The 18,981-nt window shown below is 47.3% G+C and overlaps 2 protein-coding genes across 2 annotated transcripts in view; one reads left to right on the top strand and one right to left on the bottom strand.

The window, feature by feature from the left end:
* Peli2 (pellino E3 ubiquitin protein ligase family member 2) overlaps positions 1-11,055 on the bottom strand; it is a 123,302-nt gene extending 112,247 nt beyond the window's left edge. The window contains exon 1 of the mRNA XM_033766895.1: positions 10,937-11,055. Within this exon, the coding sequence (XP_033622786.1) occupies positions 10,937-11,040 (104 nt within the window). The 5' untranslated portion in view covers positions 11,041-11,055. The remainder of the gene's footprint in view (positions 1-10,936) is intronic.
* LOC104854962 (voltage-dependent anion-selective channel protein 3-like) lies at positions 524-1,497 on the top strand. The gene has a single exon (XM_033766897.1). It carries the CDS (start codon positions 661-663, stop codon positions 1,393-1,395), a length of 735 nt encoding a protein of 244 aa, XP_033622788.1. The 5' UTR covers positions 524-660; the 3' UTR covers positions 1,396-1,497.
* Positions 11,056-18,981: the final 7,926 nt, after the last annotated feature.

The following is an 18,981-nucleotide window of genomic DNA, read 5'->3' as shown; positions in this document are numbered from 1 at the left end:
AGTTCTACCTCAGAAAGACGTAGCCAATAGACAGAGCAGGTGTGGATCTGCCTACCTGCCATTCACGCGGCAGCCAGTCCCAACTCACTTCCTTCGCCCAGGCCTGAGACAGGGCCACGGAGGGTACATGGGCACCACACAAGACTGACAATGTCTCCTCCTATACTTAATCTCCCTGACCATGGGCAGGGGAGACAGAATCATGCCTGGAGAATGAATCCAATGACCACTCTGGTTTAGGTCAATTAAAAAAGCTACACTCTCCACGCATCCACTGACTTAACAGGAAACAGCTCAGTGCAGCACTGTGCGGCCGCCACATCGGCCTGCTGGCCCAAGCCTCACTCACCGACTTTTGGGTTTGTGACCCAGTCAGATTAAGCCTCCAGTGTGGAGGGGCCCGGTGGTTGGCAGCGGCCCTCCTGACACAGACCCTCAGTGGACTTCGGCTCCACACTAAGGCACAGAAGCATTCCTGGGAGGTAGGGGAACGCAGGAGCAGAGTCCGGGAGGGAGGCCAAGCAGGCTGATGGTGTTGACACGAAGGAGACCTTCAGCGTTGCTCTGACGGAGCGGGACGGGCCCTGGGTTTGGAGGAGAGGACTTTGAGAGCAGAGGACATTTGAGAGAGGACATTATCTGGATAAATATATTTCAATAATGTGTAATACACCAACTTACTGTGACCCTGCCAAGGATGTTTTCAACAAAGGATATGGGTTTGGAATGGTCAAAATAGGCCTGAAAACCCAATCTTGGAGTGGAGTGGAATTTTCTACTTCAGGTCATGCTTACACTGATACGGGGAAAGCATCAGGCAACCTAGAGACCAAATACAAAGTCTGTAACTATGGACTTACCTCCACCCAGAAATGGAACACAGACAACACTCTGGGGACAGAAATCTCTTTGGAGAATAAGTTGGCAGAAGGTTTGAAACTGACTCTTGATACTATGTTTGTACCGAACACAGGAAAAACGAGTGGGAAATTGAAGGCCTCCAATAAATGGGATTGTTTCAGTGTTGACATAGATTTTTCTGGACCAACCATCTATGGCTGGGCTGTGTTGGCCTTTGAAGGTTGGCTTGCTGGCTATCAGATGAGTTTTGACACAGCCAAATCCAAACTGTCTCAGAATAATTTCGCTCTGGGTTACAAGGTTGCAGACTTTCAGCTGCACACTCACGTGAACGATGGCACTGAATTTGGAGGTTCTATCTACCAGAAAGTTAATGAAAAGATTGAAACATCAATAAACCTTGCATGGACGGCTGGCAGCAACAACACCCGTTTTGGCATTGCTGCTAAATACAAGCTGGATTGTAGAACCCCTCTCTGTGCTAAAGTAAATAATGCCAGCCTGATTGGGCTGGGTTACACTCAGACCCTCTGACCGGGAGTCAAACTGACCCTGTCAGCTTTAATCGATGGGAAGAACTTCAACGCTGGAGGTCACAAAGTTGGGTTGGGATTCGAACTGGAAGCATAATGTGGTTTTGAGTAAAGCCTCAGATTTATTCCTGCAAGTGAAGAGAAATGAATCCACTATGTTCTGGCCTTAAAATTCTGTGAAATTTTAAAAGTGTGAACTTTTTATTCTTCCAAAGAATTGTAATCCTCCTCACACAAGTCTAGAGATCGCAAGTCCATCCTGCAGGTGGTTCTTGAAGGCAGGCCTGGAAGTTGTCAGGTTTGTGCCACGTTTGGTTGAGTCGTGCAGTGTTCATTTAAGCGTGTTCCTCAGCGACCATGTAGTGTCACGTTAAAGGAAAGGACCCGACCCCCGACCCTCCACCCCCCAGTTTGTACACTGCGCCCTGCATGTCCCAGGCCACTTTTTCATGACCTTTTAATATACTGGTCTCTGTGCTATAGTGGAGTCTTCAGTTTTGCTTCAGAGCAAAATCAAACCCATCACATTTGGAACATAAAAAAAAAAGACTCCACTGTGTCCGTTACTGAACTCATGCTCTGCTTGGCTAGCAGGACGACAAAGGAATAAAATACCAGGGAGAAGAGGACAGAGAGCAACCTCTGAGTCCACACCCATAGGCGCCACCAACCGAGCAGCAAGCTCCCTGCATCTGTGCCACTCTCTCGGCCTCCCTCCTGCGACTCCGAGGGCCTGGGCTGGGGGGTCCTCTGACATCAAGTCAGTGCCCCTTTGTCCACCTGATTGCTTCAGGGCCAATTCCTGTATTATCAAGTTTTCCCTATCTTGTGGATAAAACCGAATTTCAAAGTAAAAACACTATTGGGTCCTTTGCATTAAGTTAAAATCTGAGTTAATTGGAAACCTTCAACATTTTCTTTCTGGCTGTTGTTCCTTAAGGAGAGGCCCAAAGGACGCTCTTGGGGGATCAGTAATCTGCACAGGACCTTACAATAGCAGCCTCGACTGAGAAACTTTCCACAGTAACTTCTTTTCATAGCCAGAGTCATTTTTAAAAGTTTGTTTAATGTTAGTATCCTTTTCCTTTTGGATCTCACCTTACAAATAAAATGTAAATGTTAAGAATATATTATTGTTGTATTTATTGTTGCCTTTCTACTTTTGGAAAACCAGATTTATTTGCACCTAAAAAGTGTAACCGGATGAGTACCATTTAAAGCAACCACTGATTCTATCTACTTAATGCACTTTAAATTGAGAGCTACGATCAGGGGAAGGAGTCCGTTCTGGACAGAGTAGGTTGTTACTAAGTATTAGTTGCACTCTTGAAGGCGTTAATGGGAGCGGATGTGAGGTACACTGCGTGACTGAGCCACAGTTAACAGAGCTGCCTGTTCATTTCTTCAGATGTGTGAAAGACAGAAAATCCATACTCAGACAATTGTTAATTTCTGATGAAGGTCAATTTCTTTTTAATACCAGGGATCAAACTCAGGACCTTGTGCAGCAGGTGCAGCACCACTGAACTGCATCCGCAGCCCTGACAAAGGCCAATTTTAACAGGAGTGAACTGCTCAAGGATAAGCAACACATTCCAGAATCCCGCCCCTGCTCCTTTAGAAGGAAATTAGTTTGCACTGCACCTTTGAAAAGGCTCTACAGCTTAGCCACACCTCCCTACACCCATCTTCCCCTCAACTGTGCCTCCCGGGGGCTGAAAACCCCTCTAGCTGTAGTCTCAGTACACCCCATTCTTTCCCACCCCCTCCCCACACGCTCGGCCAACTCTGTCAGCAGGAAGAAGTAAAAGCCAGGCTGTGAAAAGGCACCTGAGAAAACAAAGACACCAATAACATGGGAGAGGTCATTGCTGCAACATGAACTAAGGGTTCCTAGAATCACACTACCAAGGATTCCCACAAGCGGAATGAGCACACTACAAGACTGACAATGGACTGAAAACAGAATGTTCTTTTCGTTATGCCACCAATCAGTAAGTGCTCAAATAGCTTGCTGAATCAAATCTCAAAAATTCTAAAATCCCAGCATTATTCACATTTCCCTAACGATAAAACTTAACTTTTTTAAGTGAGCCGAAGAGGACATTTCACAAAGTAGCTAAAGTCAGAACCTTACAAATTCAAACTGACCCCATCCCCTCTGTGGCAGCTGCCACTGGAGTCTTTTCCTGCATAGACAGATGTTACAGAAAATAGCTGATTAATACCTTCCAGCTTTTGAATAAAACAAAAAAGAACCTTAAACTACCTGTACTTTTAATTAAAAAGGTGTAGGAAATTCTGGACAGAGGAAATGTTCAAACCCTGGAAAATGCCTTTTCTAGTCCCACAGTATGACAGCCACTCCAAATGGGCGTGCTCTGGGTCTGCGTCAACATCCATGTGGAGCGTCAGCACCTTTCCCTATGTACACGTGCAATTCTCAGAAAATATGCGTTAACTTTTCCTCCTCACGAGAAAGAACTACCTTATACAAAAATAGCCAGTTCTTGGAGGAAGCAATATCCTGAGGATGGTGCACAGATGCAGCCATGGGCAGTGAGCTGGTGTGGAGCGCATGGGCCAGGGCTGCACATGCAGGGTGTACACGGCAGCTGCTCCACGGACACCTGCAGCAGAGCGGCTCCGTCTGCCCAGGAAACACTGTCCTGTGAGGCACTGTGCCAGGCGAGGGGCCAAGCGGGTGCTCGCGCGTCTCCATTCCAAGTTCAAAACCCAGATCAAGCAGCATCTCTGTGAATGTCCTACTCTGTGCTATAGCACAACTCTAAAGGTTTCTAAGCTCTTCTGCAAAGATCAATCTGTTTTAACTCCCTGAAGTACATCAGCAGCTTAGATAAACTCACAGCACTTCAACATCTCAAATCAAACACTCAGCTTCCAAGTGACTCACACACAACCTTTCTTTTTAAACAACACATGACAGATCCCCACACATGAATTTGTATTGTCATTTTTCTTTCACTTACTCTACTGTAATCCTTAAAAGCCTGGAAACACACAACACTACCTCTTCTACACTATTCCTTTGCGTGTGCGCTATCCTAATTTTCAGGAGGAGAATCAAACCTAAGACATTCAGATCAGCAACATGCCTAAGGTGACAAGGACCAGCATCAGGACAGCCTACAAAGAAGCTGAGAAGTGCCTGCATCCTAGCAAAGGAACAAGGTTCTGATGAACCACTGAGCTCCAACTAGCTTAGGTTTTCATTCTTTTCCTCTACTTTAATCCAGGCGCAGAGCAATGACATGTTACGTGGTCTAAAAAGCTCTTCTCTGTTGCTATTCCAACTGGCTAAGTAGAAGCTTCTCAAATTTCACATGAAGACACTGTCTTACTAGGTACATTCAATAGCGTCTGCCTTCTAAGGAAGGAAAGTTACTGGGGATTCTTAGTTGATAAGATGTAAAAACTTTCTGCGAGCTATTACCAACCTAATCTTCGACACCTTATAAACTTGACACCGTCACCTTTGGTGCAGTGAGGAAATGAAAACAAGTTTCTACTGAGCAGGTAAGGATTCACTGTTTTGCTAACAACCAACAAACATTTTCGATGTAGAACCAGACACCAACTGGGAAAAACACAGTCACCTCTGTCCAGAAAACAAGGAAGTAAGGAGGGCTGTTCAAGGGGGAGCTGAAAAATAGCCTAACACTATGTAGTAGGCTTTCTCTACGTAAGAGTCACAGAAGCTGTAAAAGGCACACCAGAAACAGTACCAAGGAGGGAATGATGTCAGAGCACACTACCACAAGAAGAGAAGGGAAAAGAAAAAGAGGGAGAGGAGGGAGTTAGAAGAAGAAAGATGTTTATCTGACTTTAGAGTGAGACCACTGGCAAGAAGTCTCACATAAATCTGTGCTTCAGACATCAATTAAAACCCCTAACACTCAATAAATTACGTGGGAGGATATAACAATTACCAGGGTCTGCAGGCTGAAGGGGTCAATTCTTATTTTTGTTCTTATGAAAATAAAAGGCGTCCCTCTAACTGAACAGTCCTGAAGAACACAGATCACATTCGATGTCTCCCACCTTCCTTCCAGCCCGTTTTCCACAGCAGAAACACTGATTTAATCTCATTTTCCATAGCCCAGTGCATTAGAAGAAACTGCCACTTTAAAAGGTTAAAAACATGATCTGGTAGTTAAGAGTGATGCTTCCAAATTACAGTTTCCACAGGCAGGCCCAGCAGACCCGTTATTTTGTAGCCACATTATCTAAATCCAGATACCCAGGGCATGGCACAGCAGACATCAACACAACCACACCCCAGGGGCAACAAGAAGCTCCCTCCCCTCTGCAGAATACAAGTGGGCTGACTTACTTTTTAAATATTTTTTACAGGAGTAAAATGTTTGGCAGGGATTTTCAAAGGATGTCTCTGGGTCCCAGTTTTCTACCTCTTTTACATTTGCAAATATTTTTCAGTTATCACTAATGTGCAAAAATCAGTGAAGCAAGCTTTACCCATCACAGGAAGACGCGACTGGACTTAAAATGTTGTGCTGGAAAAAACGGAATCATCCACTGTAACTCAGAAGCAAAATCTGCGACAAAGACTCTGTGAGCCTTCCATGGTCCACACACAGGTCAGCCCCACGGCATCTAGACCAGCATCCAGACCACCCACTTCTCGGTGCCACGCTCCTGGAGAGTGACACATTAGGCATATCACGCTGTTGGCCCGTCTCTTTTTCTTTTTAAATCCAGTTAGTTTTGGTTCAGAGGAAACAAATGGTCCAGATTTTGAAATATAGAAGGCTATATCCAATTTAATAACTGTCACCATGTGTAGCTAATACATTTATAACAAGAAGCCCAAAACATCAGCTCTTCCAGAAATCTCACTTTAGCGAGATCTTCAGCAAGAAATTAACTCATCAACCACCGCCATTTCTCCAAACTCTCCGGGCTACCAGCCCTTCGCATTACTTCTCATTCTAGAAAGTACCTGCAGTTTCTCAATCACCTTTTATTAACAACACGTGCCTTCATTTACCAGACTGATAATCTACAAGACAAAAGTAATCAGCCAGGCACCGTAAGATAGTCGCATATAATGTGATCAAAACTAGAAGAACGAGTTCATGAAGCTACTTTACAGGTCACTGTCACTCGGACTGCAGCTTTCCCCTGAGGGTCTGTGCATGCAGCTCAGCTCACTGCCTCCCCTCACTGTGGGGAGCTCTGGAGGCAGGGCTGAGCTCAAGTAATGTGCTCCTGTCTGCGTGCGTTCTACACTTAGAATGCACTCTGGGGTCATAGGGATGACACTCAGCACAAGGACCTCAATTCACAAGGACCTATGCCACCATACCACCCCCTCCAATATAGAGGTAATTTTTAAAATATCACCACATTTTCCTTTGTATTTCTTATAAATCCCATGAATAATCTGACTCTTGTACAGCTCACTATCTAGTGTGGTCCCTCTTAAGACTGGAGAGCGAATGGAAAAATCAGATCAACATCTGATCATCCAAGAATCGTACCAAAGTGGGGGCTGCATGGGAACGGGCTGGGGAGGAGCAGAGAAAAGCGGGAGAGACTGAGGCAAGAGGCGAGTCCTACCCCACTACACATCACTCTCTAGCGAAGAGATGGAGCTTAATGACGAGATCTCCGGTTCCTCACGATAATAACTTAGCAAAGAGTAAAAAGTAAACTCAAGTTGGCTTCCAGATTGCCCTGGCTGTCTTGCTTCCACTGTTATAGGCTGAACCCAACACATGATGATAAAGGGAAAAGTCCACAGACAGCAAGCATGCTTTGGGACGTGAGAAAAACACACGGGAAGTGGCTGAAGAGTGAGCAGCATCCACACGATAAGCATAAAGTTTTCTAAGATTCAAAAGGAAGGAGCTGAAGGAGACACGGTGAAAGCACACACAAGCCAGCCAGCAGACAAAGCAAAAGGTGACTGCGTTAAGTATCAGGAAAAATGGTGGAAAAGAATATTTATTAGTGACTCCAGAGTGAAAAGATAAGCAACAAATTTTGAGTAAAAATGGAGATTTATCACTGTCAAAATATGGCTGGGTCTGTTTTTTTTACAGATTTTTAATACCACATACTAAGAAAAATCATTCAAAGCCACAAGCTGAGATGACTGTCAGCTTCAGACCATGTCCCGTACTCATCTACATTAAGCTTTTCTCTTTCTTAGTGTGGAAGGACATTTCTAATTCATTACCACCTCATTTCCGGTACCACAGTGAGTGTTCAGTGAGCACCATCATGTCTGTGCACTGGTGAACATACAGCCCCTTACCTTGGGAGATACAAGCAGGAGAATACTTTTAGAGAGGTTATTAAAAAAATATAAATAAACTAATGCCTATTTCAGAGTAAATAATGCATTTTAAAACAAGAGCAGGGAGCAGAGAAAAGGGGAGCGGCCATCCACAGCAGAGTTCCACTGCAGGCAGGGTACCCACGTCCCTCCTGACCGACTGCACACTGCAGGAGCCAGCCCGGGGCAGGGCACAGTGCCTGAGGGGGTCCCAGGTCCTGCCAAGGGTCCCTGGGGGTCCAGCAAGCTTACTGGAAACCTCTGCTCCTGAATGGCTGGACGGGGGGCGGGGGTCAGGAAGAGGGTCAGACTGGAGACAGACAAGCTACAGCCTCAGGAGCGAGGAGCAAGATGCAGCGGACTAGAGCTGGACCAGGCAGGTGGCGGGAACCGTGCACAAAGACGCTGAGGAAAAGAGGGGAAGAAAGCTGTGTGTCACAGCGGTCACTGCTGGGGTGCTTCCAGGGAGAGAATGAGCTACGCTGGTCTTGCCTGGATAGTATGTGCCAAGGATGGATTGTCCCGGACGCGTCCTTCCTCCCAGCACCAAACCTGACCTCCAGAAACTGCAGCCTCCACACGCAAGGTAGAAATGTCTACAGACCTCCTAGGACGCAGCCTACCAGCTCCTCTCCTTCACAGTGTCCTGCTGCAAAGACACCTTGGAAATCGCATGGCAGCTCCTGTTGCCAGCTCCCCAAAGCAGGATTTATGTAAAATGACCCATTAACACATACTTGCTTTGGGCAAGAAAAATACATTTGGCTGATTTTAAATGTTCTTTTAGCATCAATCAAATTCTCTAAAACTAAAGCTCAATCAGATAATACAAAAAAAAAAGCACATAGACTACATATAGAATGAAGCATTCAAAAATGTTTATGGACCATTACTATAAGTCAATGAGCAGAAAAATGAAAACAGCATTAGCATCACAGATGATTTTTTTCTCTTTACGAATTTGTATTAATATTTTTATATATCCTTTTAGCATACAGCTTTTTAAACTAACAGCAAATTACCTAATACAAATACTCTCCCCAAAAAGTTATAGGAATCCATAATATACAACTTAAAACTGACTTAACCTGAGAGAGACTGAGATGAAATAATTTCACGGGAAATCAAAGAGGTGACTTCCCAGACACCAACACAGAGAGTGGATACAAAGATCCACTTAGGTTACAGTAAGCTCCACTGGGCTGAGTTCAAAGCCACAGAGAGCCTTGCCCCAAGGAGAGGACTCCACTGTCAGAGGTGGGTCTCACGGAGGTAACCAGCAGCACAGAGGCCTCCTGTGAGGAGCAGGAGCCCACAGGAATGTGAGCAACAGCTGTCACTCAGGGAAGGGCCTGGCAGGGTGCTGGTGCCCAAGCCTACACTGCCGCCCACCCTTCCCCAGCATTCCTGGCACCTAAGGCCAGAGCTGAAGACTGACACCCTTCTGGTCTTCATCAAAAGTTATCTTTGATGATGACATGGCCTCAGCTCAGTCTCCTCTTGTAAACCCCTGGCACAGAGTAAGGCGTGTGCACACACTTCGAGAAGCAGATGTGTAAGAGCTTTAGAATCTGAGACTGGAACCCTAAATCCGTTACTGGCATGGGGCTCACTGGCCTCATTCATTAGCTAAGCCTCCTCTGCCTCCTCATAGGTCAGGGGGGAAGGTATCAGCTCTTCCAGGACAGCTGTGATGGACCAGGAGCTCTTCGCTGGCTTCTCGTGCGTGAAGGAAGCAGGCCACACGCAGAATGCAAGGAGGGCAGGAAGAGCCAGCCTGGACACACCCTGCCCAGCCCATGCACTCCACTGCAGGTCAGAGCAGCTCTCGGTGACTCACAGAAGAGTATGCACCTCTCCACCCTGGATGGGATCCCCTCTCACAAACACAGGAGCCTGACAGCCAAGGGGGAGCAACATGAATTACGAAGTGACAAAGACCCAAATGTCTTTTCTCCCTCACCAGGAGAAAAGCGTGACTTGCACTGTCTTTCAATATTTAAAGCAGCAGTACAAGAACAGACACGGCTAAGAGACGATAATTCAACTGAAGGGAATTCTGATGTGTGTAAACCATTCAGGTTTCACCCCGTGTGGTTTATTACATTATCAGAATCTGCCGATTGAATTACTCCCCTGCAGTGCTGCCAGGTCGCTGCCTCCCCGACAGAACACCTAATACTGCTCGTCAACACACCGTATCTGTCCTCTGGTATCTCACCATCGCATAGCACAGGGAGCCTGTCTGCTAAGAACGGTTTTTTGAAACCCTGGGTCACACACACCTCACCCTGCGTCACTGACAGGCTTGAACGTATCACAGGTAGGGGAGACCGTACACCCCAAAGCTGTGCCTGCTTTGGGGAGGATCCAAGGCAGCTGAGGTTCTCAGAACCTGAGCACTTGCATCTGGTCCAAGTTAACGCTTAGGATGAGCAAACAAAAGGTGGTCTTCTTGGCCTGCTGTTGGCCTGTGCTTGTGGACGGGCTGAATACATGCCACTGCTGGAACACGCAAGGAGGCGATTCCCTTAATCGTTACTAGCAGGAAGATTAACAGACCCGAGAAACCTCAGCACACAGCGGCACTGGACTCCAGGCACTGCTGACCTTTACCGCAGAGGGAAAGCACTTGAAGCCCTTTACTAAGCTGTAAACCAAACACAACTGCTAGGCCTCAACAACACAACAGCAGCATAGGACAAAGGCTAACTGAGAGGGTGTGTGCCACACTACAGGGCCACTCGGCTGCTGTGGTGGAGGAAACGGCGGCGCCGTGGAGCATCCTGGGAAGTGGAGGAGTGACCCAGGGATGAATTCAACAATAACACATTCAGGTAAAGAAGAAGGCAGAGAGGACAGAAGCTTAGTTTATTTCCCAGAAATCATTCATTCAATGTTTTGAACACACTAAGTGTAATACGTAAGGACACAAAGCATTTTTTTTCCTCAAAAATATGTAAACATAGGAAAATGCATTTATCTTTGCTGGTAACTTCATGAAAAGAGTAAAGTTTGGTGTCATGTGTTTAATGAGAATACCTACTATCCAAGAGTTTGGCTAAAAAATACAATTAGAAGATGCAAAACTTCTGAACACGTAAGATAAAGAATAGCTGTGTTGAAATCAGAAAGGGCTAAGTCCAAGCTAAAGCTCTGTCCTGTACTAGCTGTGCGACCCTGGACAGTTTTCTTGGGCACCATGGCTCAGTTTCCTCACCTGCCGAATGACCAATGGCAGCCCCCTCTCTCACCAGTTTGGAGGTCAGGAAGAAGCAGCTCTCTGGCACTCAAGGAAAGACAGATGCCCTCACCATGACCCATGAGCCAGCCTCAGGTACCTCCCTCAAGGGGAGAAACTACCAGACACGAAGGAGCAACGAGAGCCCGGCAAGGATTTCTTCTCTCCATCTCTGTGGGAAGAAAGAAAGGAAGAAAGAAAAAATGGTTTGAAGCCCGACGCCCCCTCCTTGGCGGTGATTCTAAGCGCAGGTTCTAACTAGGAAGCCCCCCACTGCAATGTCAAAGGAGCGCAGCCCCACAAGGACGGGGCAGAGGGGAAGAGGGGGAGCAGGGCCAGACAAGACAGGCAAGGAGGACAGCAGTCACCTACTTCCTGCAGAACCACAAGAGCAGAGAACAGCATCTCACGGACACCAGCAGAGAGGGTGGTCTGGGGGCAAGATGCCAGCTGGGTCTGCCTGCCCCACTGCTGCAGGTACCGAGACAGTAGGCAGGTTGTCGACTGCAAGACCCCAGGCTAGCAGCAAACAATTTCTCGGACCCCACACACAAAACTTCTTCAGGGCTCCCATGAGATCAGATGGCATAAAAGAGACCAGACGCCCCGAGGAGCCTGCCACGTGACCCTTCACCATACCCCACTCTGCGTCTTCTGGACCAGGGTGTACTTTTTATTTTCGCTCTTTTTCTTCTTTCTTCTTTTGTTCAGCCCAAGTTTACTTTGCATAACCAGTTTTTCCCTTACCTCCGCACTGCTCACTTTTCAAATAAACGCTTAGCACTATTTTTGGCTTGTCTCATTCACTTCTTCACTCAAGGCAAGAAGGACCTGGAGTATACTCACCAGGAGAGCTATTTCTAATGGAACTGCCCAATAAGAGGATCACTCAGCAAGAGAAGATACGCTGGAGGCACATGTGTGTGGTGTAAGGGTGCTCAGCTGTCCCTCCAGGGCAGAGGCCCTGGGGGAACCAACCTGCTAACACCCAGATGGATCTTGGACTTCCAGCCTCCAGAAAGGCGAGAGCAAGAGTTTCTGTTGGTGCTGCCCCCTGTCGGTGCTCTTCTGATATGCAGCCCCAGCAAATGAATGCAGAGCACAAAAAAGCAAGAGGCTGCAACCCCACATCAGCAATACCTCAGAGCCCCAGGGCTGGTCAAAGCAGTACAGAACCAGCCCAACTCACGGAAGGCCTAGAACACACCTACAGGATAGGAAGAACGCGCAGGAGTCCAAAACCTGAGCTTCCCATCTGATCTCCAACCAGCTTCAGGATAAACTGGAAAAACCAGGCAACCACCTTAGTAATTCAGCTTTTAGTACACTCCTCTCACTGGGTCTAAAGATCAGATGACTGAAAGCTTATCATGCGAAAATAGTTCAGGTACGGCATGTGACAAACTACCCCGAGAAGTGCAAGGATCTAGTCTGCATCCTTTCCTGGGATACAGTATGAAAGAAAGCACATTCCTTTGGGTGAATGGTCCTTTTGCAGAAAGGACCCTGAAGTGATCAATCACTCCAGAAAAACCTAACTGCACATTAATCGAAGTTCTGATCACAATTCCAGAAATCATGAGAAGGAGCAGGAAAAAACCCAGGAAGGCCACGTTGGGTGAAGAAGGAGAAGGGGCAGCTAGGGCTCCTCTGAGGTGTGTGCTCACTGTAAACAGCCACTGGCTTCACACCAACAGCCTAGAACTGCCCACTGTGGCTGGATTCTGTTAAACTGCTTCTAATTAGAATGGAAGTCCAGAGCTTGCAATAAGGATTTCTTACCCTAGAAACAGATTCTGCATGAGCAGAGAGACAGGGAACAAGGAGAGTTAAGCATCTGACAGCGAGAAGCATTATGTGGATGGCTGGGGAAAAACCCTCAACCAAGACTTAAACCTGCTGCTCAAAGTGCCCCTGATGCATATTTATCAGCTCTGTCATCCGAGAGGCTTGTGTGCCACAGTATTTCCAGCCATCATTAACAGGCATTAATGACCACAGCCTCAGAGCTGCAGTGGGGCTCTGAGCAGCTGGTGGGATCAGCACAGATGGCCTGCTTCCCTCCAAGGTGCAACTTTCTGCAGGTGACAAGGTGCCTGCGCGGAACTCAGAAAGAGAAACACAAACCAAAGTTGGCAACGAGACGGCTGACGTCAGTAAGTGGTTCACCAGCTCAGGGAGCCCCGGCCTCGGTGTGCAGGCTGGTAGGACGGTTTACAGGACTGCAGCTGAGCTGCAAAGTAATGCTCTTCCCGATTAAGAAACATCCACTGACCCCGGCAACACTTCAGTGTTGAGTAGGGTGCTAGGGGTGTCCCTAAATCCACCCCACTCGGCGAGCACCTACCTGTGCTGCAGAAAGTATGCCGGATGCTCATGGGGATGGAGCTGGGGTCCCCCCAAGGGCAAAGTTCAAGCCAACACGAGTGGGGTACACACCACTCGGCACGCAGCAGGCTTCACAGGACACAGCATGCTTTTGTCCAGGGACATCAAGTATCTGTCCTCGTATTTGTTTGCATCTTCTCTCTCCCCTTTGGTAAACTGTTCATACACTTGGCCTTCCTAAATAATGCAATACCCTCATCCTTTGTCTGGAAGAGGAGAACCCACCCTGGGTAGTTTAAGCAGAAAAAAGCCAAACAGATAAAACCTGAAAAAGAAGGGCTTGGTACATAGCTCAGTGGTTCAGGTCTTGGCTAGGATCCCGGACCCCAGGATCAGTCCCTAAAGAGAAAGCTTTTCCCGGTTATTCTATGCATTGTTTATCTCCAGACCTTGCTACCCTCCCCAGCTCCTTCCCCACGGGTCCCCCACAGCCCACCTGCCCATCACTCCTCCCTCTGAAGCTGACAGGTGAGTTCCACAGGGCAGGCGGGGGTGTGGGTTAGAAACCTGCAGCCAGCACCTTCGGGGCACATGTGGCAGGTGACAGAGTACAGGGCTCACGGGCACCCAGAGGCACCCTCGAGTCACTGCCCTTCTTTGCCTCCGCAGGATCTGGTAGCCTCCAGCCTCCATTTTTCCCACCTCTGCTGTGTTCTCTCTGCTGAGGGTTTCCTCATCTCTCTCTCTTCTGACAACATGCCACAGTCTCCCGTCCGTCCTCAGAGTGAAGTCCAAAACCCTCCCACCTCCCACTGGCTCCGTGTGACTCCATGCAACGTCTTCCCCCACAACAGGGACGGTCCCTGCACCCCAAAGGAGCCCCTGCCGCACTCACCCCTGGCTTACCACCGTCGGCGATCCCTTTTCTAGGTACTCCTGCCCTCCCCCCCAGAGCCTGGCAGGGGTAAGGTGACCTTGCCACCAGCCCCATAGCCTTTTTTTTAAAAAAGCTTTTTATTTATTTTATTTTTTTATTGTTTTGGTACCGGGGATTGAACTCAGGTCCTTGCGCTTGCGAGGCAGGTGGTGGAACTATGGAGCTAAATCCCTGGCTCAGCACCGTAGCCTTGCGTTCTCCCAGACCAGCTTGGCAAGGGCAGGGGAGGTGCTTGTCTTCGTGCATCCCTAGGTGCCAAGCACACCAAATGACAAGAACCTGAGATGCTCAGCACTTGGGTATAATGCACTGCAGTGCCTGTTTACTAAAGGGCTATGACCAGAATACAGTAGTGCCTCCGTTTACAAATTTAATTCTTTCTACAACTGGGGTTGCAGAATTTGTTCCGCAATTCTGGCTGCAACTGAACTGTGAGCACATACTCAAATCGCAACCAGAAGAATCGTGAAAAGAATTAAGTTTGTGAACAGAGGTGTCCTGCACCTGGCAATCTGCTAGTGCAGGGACCCTGTCGGCCCTGTCCTAGCCGTATTCCCCACGCTTGGATGAGTAGACACCCAATAAATATTCCCTGAATGAATACACTCCTGGCTTTCCTGATGTGTGGTTCTACTCCTGTCTCTCCCACTGGAGACAACAAATCAGAGTGCATGCAGGAGAAAAATGGCATCATAAAAGGGACATCAGCTAGTCATTGGAGAGACCCACCCTTTATTACTTGCCATAAATTACTGGCCGTGTACCTCAAGAATGATCATCACATAGGAAGTGGCAGAGGCAGTGGTTGAGATCAGCTGACTTACACAAAGCCAATAAATTTGAAGCCTTTTCTGCTCTTACTATTCTATTTTCCAGAAGATGAAGGGGACAGTGAGTTCAGAAAGAACTATTACATGAATCACTCCACACTTCACTTTTCTTCTCAAAAAGCAGATTTTTGCGCACCCCAGGAGAAATGCTTATTTGAATCAAAGCACATCAGAAATGCATTTTCACAGTTTTCTCTCCCCATTACTGGGCCCACCAGTAGTTGTCATTTCCCTTCAAAAGCCACCCCACTGCACTTATGCTGTCTTCAGGAAGGCCCTCAGCCACCACCTGAGGGTGACATCTCCCCTGTGAAACACCTATCGCTGTATCTTATTTTGTTTTCATCATTTGTGTCTATTTTATCTTGTTGATAAAACACTCTTGCTGGTTTTATTTTTGTTTCTATAAGGCATTCCTAAGTACCAATCGTATGATGAAATACATCCCAAAATGAAAACTCCTAATAAAGCTTCAGTCTTGGCATGTTCAAGAGAGGAACAAATAAATCTGAGAAAAGCAGACCAGAAGCCACAAAGCCACACAGGACTGCCACACGCACTCCAAGGCTAAAGTTAGTGAAGGAAAATATAGCTATCCCCAGCCAGTGACATCAAAACCCTTAACAGCCTCAGAAAGAGCCACTCTGTCCACACCATCTTCTCTGAGCTCTTCACCCGCATGCAGAGGATGGCAAAGATTCTTAGTTTTTTATGGGTTCAAAGATCTTTTAGTCTATAGAAAATACTAGTGTTTGACACACTGGTGCCCAAATTAGAGTGGTGCGTGAGAAAAGGCCAAGTGTCGGGGTGTATTTTAAGGTTCATTATTACAACCAAGGGAAGAGCAATCATGGCAAAATCCCAAGGGCACGACAGAAAAAGCACAGAGGAACTGGAAGCTGCTTTCAAAATGAATAAATAAAGACCACAGCTCCTCAAGCGATAGTGCTTTCTGTCCACCGGAAAGGGTGGCCGCAGTCGCCAAGGAAAACAGGCAGGTACTTGCCCCTTCTGCAGTACTCTATCAGTTTCCGCAAAGATTTTTCATCTTTTTCTCATATTTGGAAACCTTCATTCCTAGAGGCTCTGAAACTCTGTGCGGAGGACCCCGCTGGTGGTCTAGTGAGGCCTCCTGAACCTGATCTGAAAAATACTGCTACTCCCAAGTTTGTGGATTCCTTGAATGCCACCTAGAGGCCCTAGCTTAAGAGCCCTTGATTGATAAAGCCAATAAAAATACATTTTGTGAGGCATCAAATGAAAAATAAAGCCTTACAAAATGCTCTGTCCCTTCAACTGCTACTGGAAGAGAACTGGGAGAGGAAGGCATTATTCTTTCAAAACCCATGAAGGCCATTAGTCAGCAGGACAGCTGCCGGCTTCAGGATGACTCTAGGAAGGGCACTGGAGGAGGCATGAGCAGAGCCACCAGGTCCAGCCTCCCTGGAGAGGAGGCTCAGGGACCCAGCTCAGACCTGGGGCAACGGGGGACAAAGCTCCTCCCTCCTTGGAGCCCTGTCCCTCTTCTTCAAGAAAATAAAACATGTGCCTAGGTCCTAGGCCCTTCCAGTCCTCAATTCTATTCTCAGATTAGCAGTAGCTATTTCAGTCTATTTAGTTTAACTTCAAAGTATCACTGCCTTTTGGAAACATGGAACAGCAAGTTTTACCCCACTGGAATGTTCTCAAGTACACCCTAACACCAATGAGTCATTAGGACTGTTGAGAGCCTGTTTAGGGCATGGCTACTGCCTAAGAAGCAATCCGATCATTGGTCTTTTCCATCTTAAGGCACCAGATGCAGACACATTTGAATTCTAGCGCCATCATTTCAAGAATATCCACGATAAACCAATGTCAAGCTACTTAGAATTTGTAACTTAACTATACATTTCTCATTTCTGAGCCAAGGAACACAATAAAGAGTGTAGGCAAAGGCTCCAGATCACTACCCAACCCAATTTTTTTTTTTTTAAACTACTAAAGAGGAGAAAGAACTAAGTCAGAATCAGGAAGCCAGTCAACAAGGCAGGACACGAAACAGGTCCCTGAAGCCAAATGTGACAGTATCCTCCTCTGACACTCAAATCCTGAGCCACTTCCCCAATTTAAAATATTAAATTTGAAGTTAAAAGAGCATTTAAAATTAAGTCTAATGATTAGAACAGTCTTTTTTTTCTTTACCCTCAATTATGAACAAAAAGACTTGTGACTATGATACGTTAACTGACTGGAACTAAGAAATAACTTAAATTCCAATGATCTGTCAGAAAGTGACGACCCCATGAAAACCCTCACCATGGGCCATTCTCTGAATACGGTGCCACCCATGAAAAAAATGCAGAAACATTTATAAGTGGATATAGACATCTACCAACTTTTCAGGCTACTTTGCATAATTTCCTAATAACGTTTTACTACAAAACTCAAGACAACAGACAGTAAAAGAGTCACACAGCAGCTAAAAAAAACTAATCTATGTATTTTACATGTAAGCAAAAGATTCCAGCAATATCCAACACTGGGCATTTTTTGACTTCAAGAAAAAATGTATTAAGAAGAAAATCCTCTACAAAGCATCAACTTACTACTGTTTACCTAGGATCAGACAGCAAAGTTAACAGTTCTATTTGAACTATTTGGACTATGCTATTGTTGCTTTAAGAGAGAAGGCACTGTCTCAAGTTGAAGGCTGCAATATGATCCCAGTAGGGCCTCTATAATTTACCTACCTATTCACCACTCACCTGCATTCTTCAACGCGCTTGCAATACTGCTAAACAGTCAGAAACCTACTCTTAAAAAAGATCACAATTTAAGTATTCAAAAGTCAGACTAGCGTATTCTATTCACCCTTTACTTTCTGGGACACTGTCCCTGACCTAAGTGAAGGAAGCAAGACCCAAAAACAGCACTCACCGTCCAAGACAACCCACTTCTCTCCAAAGCTTGGCAACACCTGATATTGTATGTATTGTTCATTTATGCATGGGTTTCTTTCTGTTTCCCTCTGCCATTCCACACTAAAACCAAATCCTCAATGCCCAGACTGAGCTGGCACACAGTAGGTGGCAATGAAGGCACCTCTTTGGCACCCTTGGCGTCTGCTGGAAAAGCATTAAGGGAGGGTGAGGCACGTGCCGCCAGCAATCTGCTCACACAGCCCAGCACACCAGGACAGTGCAGGGCTAAGTCCTTCGCCTGCCTTTGGAAGGCCCTGCACAAACATCTCAACAAGGACTGCCTCTAAAGGAAACAATGAAACAAGTTCACCATGTTAACACTTTGGAGCTGGCCACATAAACAAACTCAAACTCCACAAAATTAGGTCGGGCTGCAGTTACATGTGACAGACTGAACCGTGGCTCTTGTCCCTGCCCTTCCCCCCTTTCCAGCGGACACGGACACGGCCTTTCCCCGCGCAATTCCCCCGCAGGTGAGAAAAACCGCTCATCCCGGCTTCAAGTCCCATCCCTCCACCAACGCGACCAAGAAACAGACCTGCGGCTCCACGCTTCCTTAAAACTCTCAAGCGGGTTCCAAGCGCACTCTCGTGGGCCCTTGCAAGGCGCCTCTCCAAGTTCATCGCTCTGGCCCGCGGACACGCCGAGGCCACCCACGCGGGACAAAGGCCGCACAGCGAGGGCCAGAAGCGGCCGAGCTCAGACTGCCGCCCCTTCCCGGGCTCCCGCACCCCAGAGCGTCCCCGGGTTATGAGGGGAACAGCGGGGATGTCACAAGGAGCTCGGAAGTGGGTGAGGTCGAAGGCGCCCTCCCGCAAGTGGGGACGATCACCGTCTTCAACCCGGCTTTCCGCGGCAGCGGGCGCGGGAGGCGGGGTCTGGAGTGGGAAGGGGGAGCCCGGGGTGCGGGACCCGGCGGGTGGGGGAAGGGAGAGGCCGGGGTGTGGAGGACCCGGAAAGAGGGGC

Source organism: Fukomys damarensis, unplaced genomic scaffold (assembly GCF_012274545.1).
Source record: "Fukomys damarensis isolate Sample0158 unplaced genomic scaffold, DMR_v1.0_HiC HiC_scaffold_21, whole genome shotgun sequence".
Taxonomy (NCBI): Eukaryota; Metazoa; Chordata; class Mammalia; order Rodentia; family Bathyergidae; genus Fukomys; species Fukomys damarensis.
Note: the sequence above shows the minus strand (reverse complement) of the source record. Positions and strands in the feature narration are given on the sequence as shown.

Bases quoted from the DNA above. Each gene is read 5' to 3' on its own strand.
- LOC104854962 (XM_033766897.1), top strand. From the start codon at position 661: ATGTGTAATACACCAACTTACTGTGACCCTGCCAAGGATGTTTTCAAC.